This window comes from Nematostella vectensis, chromosome 9, assembly GCF_932526225.1.
Source record: "Nematostella vectensis chromosome 9, jaNemVect1.1, whole genome shotgun sequence".
NCBI lineage: Eukaryota > Metazoa > Cnidaria > Anthozoa > Actiniaria > Edwardsiidae > Nematostella > Nematostella vectensis.
Genome location: NC_064042.1, coordinates 6,770,246 through 6,785,007, shown reverse-complemented (window position 1 = coordinate 6,785,007; position 14,762 = coordinate 6,770,246). Strand labels below are relative to the sequence as shown.

General features: G+C 40.3%; 2 protein-coding genes across 11 annotated transcripts in view; both read right to left on the bottom strand.

The window, feature by feature from the left end:
• Nucleotides 1–557: 557 nt before the first annotated feature.
• On the bottom strand, nucleotides 558–7,727 carry LOC5518127 (ectodysplasin-A). The gene is made up of 6 exons (XM_032362622.2): nucleotides 7,509–7,727; nucleotides 7,015–7,172; nucleotides 6,285–6,419; nucleotides 4,344–4,406; nucleotides 4,019–4,082; nucleotides 558–2,479 (listed from the first exon to the last, which is right to left on the bottom strand). Exons 2-6 carry the CDS (start codon nucleotides 7,123–7,125, stop codon nucleotides 2,151–2,153), a joined length of 702 nt encoding a protein of 233 aa, XP_032218513.1. The 5' UTR covers nucleotides 7,126–7,172; nucleotides 7,509–7,727; the 3' UTR covers nucleotides 558–2,150.
• A 745-nt stretch (nucleotides 7,728–8,472) lies between these two features.
• Nucleotides 8,473–14,762, bottom strand: part of LOC5518175 (neuropeptide FF receptor 2) — a 46,115-nt gene continuing 39,825 nt past the window's right edge. For 5 of the 10 annotated variants that reach the window (XM_032362760.2, XM_032362761.2, XM_032362759.2 and 2 more), the window contains one exon: nucleotides 8,473–10,276. In XM_032362760.2, coding sequence (XP_032218651.2) covers nucleotides 9,149–10,216 — 1,068 coding nt within the window. In that variant the 5' untranslated portion in view covers nucleotides 10,217–10,276 and the 3' untranslated portion in view covers nucleotides 8,473–9,148. Of the gene's footprint in view, nucleotides 10,277–10,665; nucleotides 10,716–11,294; nucleotides 12,304–12,360; nucleotides 13,387–14,762 lie in introns of those variants that run through there. The other 5 variants (XM_048732782.1, XM_032362766.2, XM_032362765.2 and 2 more) reach the window with 4 other exon arrangements.

Below are 14,762 nucleotides of genomic sequence, written 5' to 3'. Positions count from 1 at the left end.
GTACTATTGCATTTTTCATACACCGATTCAACCACAGAAACCCAAATGAAATTTGCTGAGTAGCCAGATTAAGACTCCGGGGGCAATCGGCTAGCGCGTTGGACTTAAAACTGAATAGTTGTTCAAACCCACCCATATTTTTGCATAGTTATTTCCAAGAAAGAATTGGGACATTAATCATGATATTATAAAGATATTATAAAGCTTACAACGATATTACTTCATTTAATATTTTGTCCATTGTTTTTCGATGAGGCATTTTGGATCGATTTACTAGTTTATTCAACAGTCGGGTAATATTTACCTCATTATCGATAAAAAATGGCCGGGAATTATTCTGGTTCTATAACTCGAGAGAGCGTTTTACCTGATTTGCCAATTAATTGGGTCACTTAATCAAGGGAATAAGCCTCATTTACCCTAAACGTTTTCCTTATTATTTAGCTATTCATCCACTTTAAGGAAAAAGGTGTTATACCCCTTTCTGGTCTGAAACAATATCCTTACTCTCAAATTGAGTAACAAAAAAGAAACAAATAAAGAGATGACAAGGAGGATAAAGAAATACTTTTATTTAGTGTGATCTAGAGTTTCTTTCCCCACTGCCTGCTTTTGAGTCGGGGCGGTTTTATACCAAAAAAAGGTTTGGCGACGATGGCATGCGCGGAGACGTTCCTAGACAATCTCTGGAAACATTCTTAGGTACCCTCGGGAACGTTCCTAAATACCCTCGGGGACGTTCTTAGATACCCTCGGAGACGTTTCTAGATACCCTCGGGGACGTTCTTAGATACCCTCGGAGACGTTCCTAGATACCATCGGGAAGTGTTCCTTGATACCCTTGGGGACGTTCCTAGATACCCTCGGAGACGTTCGTAGATACCCTCGGAGACGTTCGTAGATACCCTCGGAGACGTTCGTAGATACCCTCGGAGACGTTCGTAGATACCCTCGGGGACGTTCCTAGATACCCTCGGAGACGTTCCTAGATACCATCGGGAAGTGTTCCTTGATACCCTTGGGGACGTTCCTAGATACCCTTGGGGACGTTCTTAGATACCCTCGGAGACGTTTCTAGATACCCTCGGGGACGTTCTTAGATACCCTCGGAGACGTTCCTAGATACCATCGGGGACGTTCTTAGATACCCTTGGGGACGTTCCTAGATACCCTCGGAGACGTTCGTAGATACCCTCGGAGACGTTCGTAGATACCCTCGGAGACGTTCGTAGATACCCTCGGGGACGTTCCTAGATACCCTCGGAGACGTTCCTAGATACCATCGGGAAGTGTTCCTTGATACCCTTGGGGACGTTCCTAGATACCCTTGGGGACGTTCCTAGATACCCTCGGAGACGTTCTTAGATACCCTCGGAGACGTTTCTAGATACCCTCGGGGACGTTCTTAGATACCCTCGGAGACGTTCCTAGATACCATCGGGAAGTGTTCCTTGATACCCTTGGGGACGTTCCTAGATACCCTTGGGGACGTTCCTAGATACCCTCGGAGACGTTCGTAGATACCCTCGGGGACGTTCCTAGATACCCTCGGAGACGTTCGTAGATACCCTCGGAGACGTTTCTAGATACCCTCGGAGACGTTCGTAGATACCCTCGGAGACGTTCTTAGATACACTCGGGGACGTTTCTAGATACCCTCGGGGACGTTCTTAGATACCCTCGGGGACGTTTCTAGATACACTCGGGGACGTTCTTAGATACACTCGGGGACGTTCCTAGATACCCTCGGAGACGTTCCTAGATACCCTCGGAGACGTTCGTAGATACCCTCGGGGACGTTCCTAGATACCCTCGGAGACGTTCGTAGATACCCTCGGAGACGTTCGTAGATACCCTCGGGGACGTTCCTAGATACCCTCGGAGACGTTCGTAGATACCCTCGGAGACGTTTCTAGATACCCTCGGAGACGTTCGTAGATACCCTCGGAGACGTTCTTAGATACACTCGGAGACGTTCCTAGATACCCTTGGGGACGTTTCTAGATACCATCGGAGACGTTCATAGATACCATCGGGAAGTGTTCCTTGATACCCTCGGTGACGTTCCTAGGTTCCCCTCGGAGACGTTCCTAGGTTCCCCTCGGAGACGTTCCTAGACACCCTCGGAAATCTAGGTTTCCAAATACCCTTTAAACATTAGTCGCCCCGAAAAATGTCAACGCAGGATCACCAAGAATAATTCCTGCTCCCCTAGTGACCACCGATATCGCCGCTAGCTCCTGCATTAGAAAAACTCCGCCCACATACGCCGACTGTCCCGCTTGCGAGATCTTTGTAGCTATATTCAAGCCATTGACGACAATGTCGAATCCCGCGGGTTGAGAGTGTTCCTCGAGGAAATAGAGCTGGCAGTAGATGAAATAACGGCCTGCTCGCGGGATTATGATGTAGGAGCTATCACCGTGCATCCCATCTGCCACGTGCGAGGTGGAGGGAGTTAGCGACCAGTTACCAAACACTGGAACAGTATGAATTACATGCGAATTGTTACTTTGTATTTGTAATAGTCTTTTGTATAAGTGTAATGTGCACCTAAAACAGTATGAATTACGAACTGTTACTTTGTAATAGTCTTTTGTATAAGTGTAATGTGCACCTAAAACAGTATGAATTACGAACTGTTACTTTGTAATAGTCTTTTGTATAAGTGTAATGTGCACCTAAAACAGTATGAATTACGAACTGTTACTTTGTAATAGTCTTTTGTATAAGTGTAATGTGCACCTAAAACAGTATGAATTACGAACTGTTACTTTGTAATAGTCTTTTGTATAAGTGTAATGTGCACCTAAAACAGTATGAATTACGAACTGTTACTTTGTAATAGTCTTTTGTGAAAGTGTATATGTTCCTTAAACAGTATGAATTACATGCGAACTGTTACTTTCTAATAGTCTTTTGTAAACGTGTTTTGTCTAAAACAGTATGAATTACATGCGAACGTTACTTTGTAATAGTCTTTTGTAAAAGCATTTTGTCTCTAAAACAGTATGCAAGCGCGTACCCAATTGCCTGAGGGGTGGGGGGGGGGGGGGGTGCGCAAGCACCCTGCGCACCCCCTGTTTACGCACCTGTTATTAATAGACCGTTTTCACGATGTTGTGCGCGCATCCAAAATGCCACAGATGATCTAAAATGGCGTACAGAGTGGAGTTTACAGACGAAGCTATAGAAAAGCTGCCATAGTGCTTCTTTTGCATAGTTTTCGCTAGAGTCAAATTCCCCTTTGTCCGCATCTTTTTGGATCAGCTATGGCCCGCCAGTCTGTGGCATTTTGAACGCGCGCGCAACATCGTGAAAAAGGTCTGACTATTAGGCTGAGTTCAAAAGTCGTATTATTATTATGAACCGTATTCAATGCAAATACATGCAAATGAATCAAGTCGACTGTTTTATCTGTATGCATTTGCATTAAATACGGCTAACGGATAATACGACGTTTGAACTTAGCCTTACACAAAATTTTACTTTGTAGAATTTTTTTTGTAAAAGCGTTCTCTAGAACAGTATGAATCAAATAATGGTTACTTTGCAATTGTTTTTTGTAAAAGTCTTATTTAATCAAATGTCAATGGTTACTTTGAAATTGTATTTTGTGAAGCGTTCTCTAAAACTCTAAAACAGTATGAATCAAATGCAAATGGTTACTTTGTGATAGCTTTTTTGTAAAACTATTTTCTAAAACAGTAGATGATGGTTAATCACATGACGGCTACTTTGTAAATGCCATAGAAGTGTTATGTCTCTGAAACTATACTTCGTAATAGTCTTTTTTGAAAAATGTCATGTCTCTCTAAACAATTCTGAATTAAATGCAAATGCTTACTTTGAAAATAGTCTTTTGTAAAAGTGTTGTGTCTCTAAAACAGTATGGATCAAATGCAAATGGCTACTTAGTGTTATGTGCTAAAAAGTATGAATTACATAAAAATGGTTACTTTGTAATAGTCTTTTATATAAGTGCGGATATTTTTATGATTCTATCAGTGGTGCTTGCCTTGTCCCTCGGAAAAGTAGATTCTTCCTCTTTCCGTCGCCATGTGAACTGATGGCTTCAGGCCCTGAAGAATAAGTTAATCAAATTAAATCATATCAAACTCTCGCTTACTTATTACTAAGAATGACAACAATAACAAATCCTAGAATATTAGAAATGCAACTATTTTCAATTATCAATTCATTGTCGCAAGTTGGTATATCCTCTTCAATATTCTTTTGGTTCGCTACCAAAAGAATAAAATCATTAAAATAGTATTTATAAGATTTATCCGCGTATTCATCTTTGGATGCTTCCTGTGTCTTTCTTGTCTCCAATATCCTACCTCCTTGGCTGGTAGGCCCTGTGGTCCTGGAGGACCGGGAGGTCCTGGTAATCCTGGTGGCCCCTTAAATAAACATAAAGAACAATTAGGTACGCGAAAAACGAAAACCAATCCAGGATTGGCTAAGGGGGTGGGGTGGGTGGTCATTGGTAACAAATGGAAAAAGCCTTGCGTTTGTAGATACCAAGGGGAGGGGGGGGGGGGGGGGGGGGTTGCGCGCGCACCCCTCTGTGTACGCGCCTGATCCAGGAATTCCTCTCAGCAAAGCGGTGGCATATCGATCCATCTTTCCCATTCCTTCCGTACGTCAGGGCTTTCCTCCAGCAAAGAAGTATGTTACAAAATTCAAGCTCACCTCGATCCTATCTTTTCCGTTTGTTCCATTTTTTCCCTTCAGCAAAGGGACTATGGTCTTGACAAGTTCCCCGAGGGTTTTTATGTGTATTATATACTACAAGCCTACCTAAATTCCATCTTTCCGATTCCTCTCATCCATTCCATCTTTTCCCTTCAGCAAAAGGACTATGGTATTCACAAGTTCCCCGAGGGTCTTTATGTGTATTTTATACTACAAGCCTACCTCAATTCCATCTTTCCCATTCCTTCTGTACATTCCATCTTTTCCCTTTAGCAAAAAGACTATGGTCTTGACAAGTTCCCCGAAGGTTTTTATGTGACAGGGTGTTTCAAAAGTTCGTGGACACTTTCAAGATGGTTTTATTCGCTGAGATTTAAAAAAAAATCATTTTTTTCCAATCAGATAGATAATAAATTTAATATGCAAGGCATACTAATAAAGTTTTGGCATTGTGGATTTGGAAAAAAAAAACAGCGAATTTTAATTCCCGCCAAAAGGCGAAAAAAGTGTCGCGCGTCATTACATTCACGCCATTTTTGGGTAGGCTGTCAGTTTGGTTTGTTTGCTTAAAATTTGCTAGACCAAAAAATAGGCTAGGAAAATGGATTCAAACATGACAGAGAAACGCCTGAACAATGTTCAAGCACAAGCAGCAATTTTGTATGCCAACGGACTAACAATTAGATAGCATAAATAAAGCATAGCTAAAATAGCAACAATTCTAGGAAGACGCAAGAGTGGACTCGAGTTCGAGGAAATTTTCACCGACACCTCGAATTCGAGGGGCGAAAGTGCTCAACCAAGCTGCAAATTACAACTTTGAAAATTTTATGCACAAGACGGGATATTCATCCAGAAAATTAAGCAAAAATCTAAAGAGAAAAGTTCTCCTAGGTCTTCGCCAACCGTCTTGAGATACATGACCAGGAAGGGGTGGAAACCTTTTCAGCGGCATAAAAAGCCATTATTGAGCACCCGCGCGTGAAAATCCCGTTTGAAGCTCGCAGCAAGTACAAGTTCTGTCAGTTACTGAATGGGACGACTTTATCTTCACTGACGAGAGCCCAGTACTTGTTTCATCACCCAAACGTTGTTTGTGGGGCTCAAAGACCGAAGTTTGGGCATCTTATCTTACGTTGGAAGAAATTTCCCACTCCACACCACAGCATCTTAAGAAGTCATTAAAGCAAAAATAGGACACGCAAACTATTGAATTTGATATGGTAGCTTGCTACGTTGATGCACCTTGTTTTCCTGAAAATTTCCTTGAAATCGGACCATTAAAATCTGCAATTATATTAATTTAAAAAGTGTCCACGAACTTTTGAAACACCCTGTATATACTACAAGCCTACCTCAATCCCATCTTTCCCATTGCTTCTGTCCATTCCATCTTTTCCCTTTAGCAAAAAGACTATGGTCTTGACAAGTTCCACGAGGGTCTTTATGTGTATTATATACTACAAGCCTAACTCAATCCCATCTTTCCCATTGCTCCTGTCCATTCCATCTTTTCCTTTTAGGACTATGGTCTTGACAAGTTCCCCGAGGGTCTTTATGTGTATTATATACTACAAGCCTACCTCAATTCCATCTTTCCCATTCCTTCCGTCCATTCCATCTTTTCCCTTCAACAAAGGGACAATGGTCTTTACAAGATCTCTGAGGGTCTGTAAGTCCACGAGATGACGTTGGTCTTGGAAGACTCGCACATCATCCTTATGATAAAAAGAGTTACCCTTAGTAACGCAAAACATTTTAATAAGCCGGCTTTTCGCCAGCGAAGAAAACTGAAAAGAAGAAGAAATAGTGGTGGTAAAAACACGTGAAAATCAAAAAGGATATCTCCGTGTCTGTCTTTTACGTTTTCTTCTCAGGCTTTTTAAACAAAAAAGAGGAGGTACTTTACTATAGCCGAATTAATTGTTGCGCGACCTCGGTGAATCCAAAATCCTTCTCTCTGTCTAAACCAATCGATGGCTTTCAAGTTTTTATTGTCGCGTCATAAACCATTCGACTGCACACAGCAAGTGAATTGATTGGACACAGTGGTATGATTGACTACGTGCTATTCCCAAACTACAAAAGGACTTAAATTATCGGCAGTCGCGCAACAACGCAGTAGCGGATCTAGGGGGAGGGTTTAGGGGGTTTAACCCCCCCCCCCCCCATCTTTGGGCTGCCAGAAAGTCATTAACAAAAAAAATACCCCCTCCCCAATTTGTCACTGAGCCAAACCCCCCTTTTTCGTTGCCCCTGCAACGAATTCGGCTATAATTAGTTAAGACATGTCGATAATAGCGTTTTACTCACGTTGACACGGATGTCTCTTTTTGCAGCGCTTACACCCTCTGCTACACCAAGACGAGATACTGATATCAGAAAAGAGGTTGCTATAGCGAGAATAATTTTCTGCATCTCCATGGAGCTATGTGGACCTCCAGTTGATCTTTAACGCCAAAGCCTTTTGTCTAAGGGTTAGAAAATCGGCCAAAATCACTTTAAATGGAATACAAACTAAATTTTAATGTTTTTTTTTTTTATTTCAAAGATGCATTTGATGAAAAAAAGGTACAGAATTATCTCACCACCATTGTATTGTATCATTTCTTCTAATCTTTTCTATATTTGGTCATTTTCTTAGTTTTCGGTTTTCCTCCTTTGTTATAAGGGAAATGTAAATGAGCCCCGGTCCCTTCACATCGACGAGGTAGTTCGCTGTTTTGATACATACAACCAAATTTCTGATTCCGATGATTCCCGAGTCCGATTCGGTTCTATCTTTTAATACACTTATTTTGACTTACCACTGTGTATTCCCGTAAAAATTCTTCTTTCGGTCCCAGTCGATATTATCCCAGATCATACAACATTCTTCTTCTAATTGTTTCAACGTTTGAAAAGCTGTCACTTGTCCGTTACGGTTATTAGTTATTTATCTCAAAGGAATCGGAATCGTAAACAAGCGGGTGGGCCAGAAACATTAAACTACAAAACAACCATGATTATTTTTACGATTCTACAAAATAAATTATTCTAAGAATATATACATTAAGCAGAAAAAGGAGATAAAATAAACATAACGCAACAAAGAAAACTTTGTGGCCAGGGTAATTGTCCGTCAATCCCCTATCCATTAACGGGCGGGGGGCCTGGGTTTTGAAGCGCCTGGTGAAAGGGTCTGTATGTTTTAAAAAGAATAAAACCAAGATGTCTGCCTTATCAAGCCAAACGACTCTATGATCCCTCTCCCAACAAGTTTCCTAACGCAGTCTCCTACTTGTTGCAAATGAAACATTTTAGATTATTTGGCACGCAGGGCTGATAACAAACTGATAACAAAACGTAACGAGGCTTAAATTTTGTGTTGTGAGCAATAGGCGCTGTATTGGAGTATTCTCTGGCAGAGCCGTAGCAGGCCACGTAAGATTGGGGTGGGGGGGGGGGGGGGGGGGGTGGGGAACAATACATAAATATTAAGAAAATATTGGGGGGGCACATGCCCCCAGTGCCCCACCCCCTGCTACGGCTCTGTCAGCCTCGTTTGAGAGATCGAAAAATGTTTCATGGGGATGAAGTTAAGACAAGGAGTTAAGTTAAGTTAAGGAGAAGAATTCGTGTATATTTCTTTAAGTAAGACGTAAAGCGTAGAGGCTATGGACAAAAGCAATGGAGTAGTGGGGGATTTAGCAATCCTGTGTTCACTTGACTAATGCTAATTTCTGACTTTTTCTGTTCCTTGTCATAATCAACCATATAAGGGCAAAGGTGTACCGCAGTTGTAGACTTTATTATGGAGACATACATGTAGAGTATGATAAAAATTCAAGTATTTGTATACGTAATGATTGACATGATCACGTGTTATAAGAACACACGAGGTAGTTAGTCGTAGAGCAAGGAGCTTGTTCCGAATGAACGAATAAACCAGTAATAAAGATCAAGAGTGTTTACTAGTTCATCACAATATCGTATAATGTTTCTATAATATAGATTAATTATTCTTTATACATTTTAGACTAAGCATTAAACCCAGCCCTGGAACCTACTTTTCTACTATTCTTGTATGTTAGTATTTTCAAATTAAAAACCAGTGCTTTTGGTGACTGTTCGTGCAACGGTCATGGCTAAAATCTATCATCAAACAATAATTTAAAGGTGAAATATGACTCGACAAAATACCTGCACAGCGAGAAAAATGGTTAGGCAGTTCATAAGGCCCTATGTGCCACCAGTCACGAGAAGGATAGGTAACACAGCTTGATTGTATATGCAAAAGTCTTAACTCGAAATAAGAACCTCTAAAAAAGAAATTGTATGACTCAAATCAACCAATGTCGGTTGCTATGGTAAGTATACGGATGACAACACGCGGTAATCTGTTGCCATAGTAACGACCTTTCATCCCTCTCGGTCATTTCCAGCAGAAGGGTCTCTATAGATGACATCACGCGGTCGAGTAGCCAGTTGCCATGGTAACCAGGGTTGGCCGCCTTTCATCCCTCTCCGTCATCTCCAGCTGTTCGAATAGTTTCTTTTGGTTACAGAAAGTCAGTTTTCGCAAAGAGTAGATTATCTCGCGCCTGTAGTGATCATTCAATAGAGTATAACAGACGGGATTTGCCGCGCTGTTCGCAAACGTCATGATGTTACAGAACGCAACGACTTCCCAGAAATACACAAAGACCTGATCGGCCTTACCAAAGTCCAACCACAACCACATGATATTTGTCGGTAAAACGCAAACCGCAAAAAGCGCCGTAACCGCAATTAGCATGCGGATGACCTTCCGCGCCTCTTCCGCTTGGGCGCTTTGCAAGTGTTTATTATCCGCGTGGAGTTTCTTTGCTCCCAATTCTTTCCCGATTCGAGCGTAAGCTGCCGTGATAAGGGACAGTGGTATAATGCATTGAATTACGAATAACGTGACGGTGTAGATTTTCCGTGATTTAGTGTCCACCCAATGCTCTTCACAATACTGGGTCTCTTCCTTGTGTTCGAGAACATAAATATACGGCGATACAGGCACTACGGACAGCATCCAGATGAACACAGTAATCACCTTAGCTCGCTTGACGGTTAGCTGGGGGCGCAGTGGGTGAATGATCGCCCTGTACCGCGCCACGCTGACCGAGGTGAGCGTGAACACGGACGCGAACAAGCACATGGTTTGTAGCGGGTACAGGATCTTGCACATGAAGGGTCCGTACGGCCAGATATAGTCCATCTCCTGGACGGGAATATCGAAAGGGATGCATATGAGAGTTAATGTCAGGTCCGCTATGGCTAGGTTCAAGATAAAATAATTAGTGACGGTCTTCATCTTCCTTCGCCTCATAATAACAAAGACCGTGAGACTGTTGCCGATAGCGCTGATGAGGAAGATGATGAGATAAAGGAGGAGTTTGACGATCCGGATAAAGGGATGAGGAGTCTGCCCCAACACGTGGGTGTCCGTGGAGTTGGCGGTGACATTGAAAAGTGATGTATTTATGGTTGCCTGTGAAAGGTCCATGGTTGCTATGAAAGTGATCTGTTACCAAGACGACCTTGAAGCGATTGCCCGTTTTCGAATCTGCAAATAAAAAAATTAGAATAAGTTATAAGGCTACATTATCGGAATATCTAGGTCGAAGCATTGGATAGAAAAAGCAAATTATTCGTTTTTTTTAAGAGACCAACGACTAAAAAGAGAACCAAGCTTTTAGGACTGGTTCTAAATGTTTCAATCCGCTAATTTTTAGAAGTGGTTTAGTAAATCTGTTTCAAATTCCAGGGCGTTAGCTTTAATCTTCGGAAACCTAGGGCATAGATGTCAGCATAACGATACGCGGGGGATAGGTTTCTTGTTTGAAACTTGGTTACATAATCTCCCTATCCTTATAGGCGTCTTTTTTAAAAAAACTTGGTTACATATAGACGTAAAAACGCATAAGAAACTATAGCCCTATCCTTATAGCTAACCTCGTCTCACTGTTCCCTCTTTCTTTGCGATTCTTCGGTTAGAAGGGCACCTTTGAGCGACAATGTGTTGTGTTAGCAGGAATCGGAGTGTCAGAAATGCAGGCAAGCCTGACACAATATGCGTATCCAAACACCGGTAATCTAATAAAACACGCTCATCTTGCAAAGACATGTTATATTTGCCGTGCGCTGAAATAACACACAATTACATTACACTGTGTTTTATAAAATTGTACCATTTCTCGATGTTTGTTATTCAGTTTAATTTTCAACGAAATTAGTTTTTAATCACCTAGGTTAACTTTCCTGATTTTCGTTTTTTTTTGCGATAAAAAGGGGGAAAACGATAACAAATGCTAATTACTCCATGCTTGATGAAAATTAACATGTGAATATAAATTACTTTAGAACTTAATTTATAACAAGCGAGAGAGAAAAGTGAAATTTAAAATGCTATTGCATAACTGTTAGAGAACAAAAGAAAACCCTTTCTCAACTAAAGTCGTGACACGGAGACCATTTGTACTTAGCTTTATATTCTCAGGTGTGTATTTCTATGGTGCTTTTAAAATATTTTGGACAAAATTGATTTAAGATTTCTTGCATGTCTAGCACATATTTTGACAAACCTCTGTTTTCACGTCGTTTGGGAGTCTTGTTGGCCTGGGGCAACCTGTTCTCGATAACATGTGTGTCCTCATGTATCAGGCATGAAGATTAAAACATCATGGTCAACCCTGGAAACACTGCGGTCAACTTCCGAAATTGAATTTTGTAAGAAAAATAAACAGACTCTGCCCCTTGTTTCAACAAAAACTAATAAGTTACAAACTGCTGTCGGCGACGAAAACAGCAGGAAAACAAATACGACGCGAGAAATGAAATCGCCACCCCTTCCTTCAGACATAAAAGACACGACAGAAGCCAAACGCCGAAGACTTAGTCAAGTTAACTTGCTATTATAGTATTGTTATCGCATACTGTGCGAGTTTTTCCAGCTTTTTTTGTTATACCTATTTACTCAGCTGCTAAGAGGGTTGGATTTCCCAATAGGATATTTGTTTTATCTGTAGCGCTTTCAATGGCTTCAATAGGCACAAAAAAAAGAAGGAAAGAAAAATGTAAACCGTTTGGCCCAAAACCGATGTTCTAATCATTACAACAGAAATGTCTAATGTGTCTTGGCTTCCTTCATACGTAACCAGCCCTCAGGGACGCTTCGCTTTTCTACAGGAGAGCGACTTTGATGGTCTGAATAGCGCGCACCATGTGGGATAACAGAATGAAATTGAACTGCGCGAATGCAAAAACGCCTGGAAAAGCCGCACTTATCACTACGACAATGTGGTTATTCTTTTCCACTGAGAAATTGCCTCATAACACAAAAGGGGGAGAAAATAGTTAGCTGATACAATGGCTCAATTTACACCTTAAGCTGCTTGGGATAAGAAAAGGGAGGCCACCTTTTTTTAATGAAATTCTACAACAGACTCAATAAAACTTAAAATTTCATTTATCTTAACCGCGGAATGAGAACAAATTGATATGGAAAGTAAGTGAAGATTTTTAAATCTTAAAAGAATGCACTGTAGAAACCATGAGAGCTCAAAATCAGAAAATGTATAGAATTTCTAGCAGAAACTCTCTTCGTTCAAAGGGATTACACCATTTCCTTCTTTTTAAGAGCGCACTTACCACTAACTTCAGAGCTCTCATTTCCTAGCTTAGCGGTCGTGCGACCATGCTCGCGTCTTCGCGTGCATTCACCGGACTTGGACACGTTGTAGCTAATTCTGAACTTCGTTGACAAATAAATTATCTGAATCATCCTTGGTGTCGACAAGGGGAAGGTCTAATAAAATACACAATTAACGCTTTGTAACAATAAGCAATCATTGTGGGCGCTTGAAATAATTGTTTGCAATAGAGCAATTTCCACTGACATATGATTTAGGCAATGAGTTGATTAGAAAAACCTTTGTGTAAACCTTTGAAGACCATTTCGAATCTGGGGCAAAATTTTTAATTTCAATCCAGATATTTTAAAATGTGTTTTTTTCCTTGGTAGTGCTTTGAGTTTAAAAACAAATAAGTTTTTTTCCGATCTGATAATCCAACATAAGGTTATTTTTGGCCTCTTTTTTTAATTACGAATTACATTGAACTGTAGCAGGTATTTTTTAATGTTTTGTATGTAAGATAATCCATTTTTGCTAAATGAGAAAATGATGTTCGTTCTCACTTTTAAATATTATATCTATAATCTCTTAGTGGATTTGAAAGCGAGCATGCACTCGGGATAAAGGTCTACAAGCACTTGAGTATATTTTGTGATTTTCTATTTGTGTATTTTATTCATTTTCCTCGCCTCATACAAAATACAAAAATACAGAAAAATTCATAAGTTATAGCATGGCACGAGGGGAATTAAATGTCCCCGCAACCGACGGATGATTAGTTGAAGTCCCGACGCCGCAGGCTGCCTTCTATTTGTTTCCCTGGTGGAAACTAGAAGACAAGCATCTTGGTTCTAAATTTATCTCATGCACTGATGTAGAGGGAAATTTAAAAGACAAAATATTTTTTATCAATACATGAGGGAAATTTAAAAACTAAATTTTCCTCATAATTAATATATGAGGGAAATTTGGGAACTAAATCTCCCTCATCATTAATCATAAGGGAAATTTAGAACCATCTATTGTTTTCGAGGAAATTTCGCTAGGAATCGTCCCTTAGAAAATCAAAGAATCCGAGGTAATCATGGTCTTACTTCGTTAAGACTCGAAAAAAAAAAAAAAAAACGGCAAAGGCCAATTACTGCGTGCCTACGATATTCAGGCAGGATCCAAGAAAAAAAAAATCCTGCCCTGTTTGTTATTTTAACAAGTAAGCCTCCGCCGACACAAAACTTCCGAAATTGAATTTCGGAAACTTTCGCATTTCTTCAATACACCACCAACTCCTACGTATCTTATAAGGAATTGTTACGGAATAGTAGTTCAAGTCGCCTTATTGACTTTATACACATGACACAAGGTAGCCTCTATCGCAGGCGTATTTAGCGACGCTTGCCTAGAAACGCCTGCGAGGTAGGCTCGAAAAATAACGTTGCACTGTCGAATCCATGTGTCGTAGGCCGCGGTGCATCATGGATCCGTTTATTTTTTTTTTTTTTTGCTAATCTATTTTATCCATAAGTGGATTATCCAGTGCAACATGACCAACATTTTGAGATCGGTGTAAAAGCCATTTCCTTTTTTAAGTCCAAGAACATCTAGAAATCGGATAACTCGAACTGAGTTCCAAATTTTTCAGTCATTTTCACTGGGATACTTTTTTAACTAAAACAAACAATTTTTGATCCCCTTGACCACATTCAAGTCTGTATCCCTTAATTTTGATGGTTTACGACTCTTCAACTCTTCTAGCTATTTCGGATGGTTATTATTACTGGGTGAGCCCCAATAACAAACCCATATTAATGGCTTGCAATGCTTTGCAATAACGCACATATGTATTGCTAACGATACTATGTTCAAGACGCCAATTAAGTTTTGAGCAGCCATTATAACTCTTTAATTGACCTTTCAATTGAGTCCCCGCTAACGAGAACTGACTTCTAATACGCTTCGAGTAAGTGAGATTCCATATATTATATTTTCGACTGAACTATTGCGTGTCCGAGCTATAGGATTTCAATTAACCGAGTTGTGTAAACCCAGATGACACAATATGAAAAGATTCCTGTTTGCGCATCAACGATCAAGCTATATGGGGCTATTTATATTTTAGGCTTTCACAACTTGATGTCTTACCAATCATGTCCAACCAACGCACAGTGAAAAAAGGCCGCAATGTTTCTATTGTTTGATAACTTTCTTTTGAATAATCAGTTGTTACATCACATCTAAATCAAATATTCCATAATTGCTATATGTTAACAGCTGGGTCACTTATTGGTCTTAAACTTCGGTTCAATATACCGTTTGGCTGGAGGCAAAAATGCGCAACACAGCTAAAATGATGTTTAAAATGTCTGAACATATAAGAATATTTACACACTGTTTCTATCAAAATACTTTTCTAATTAATTC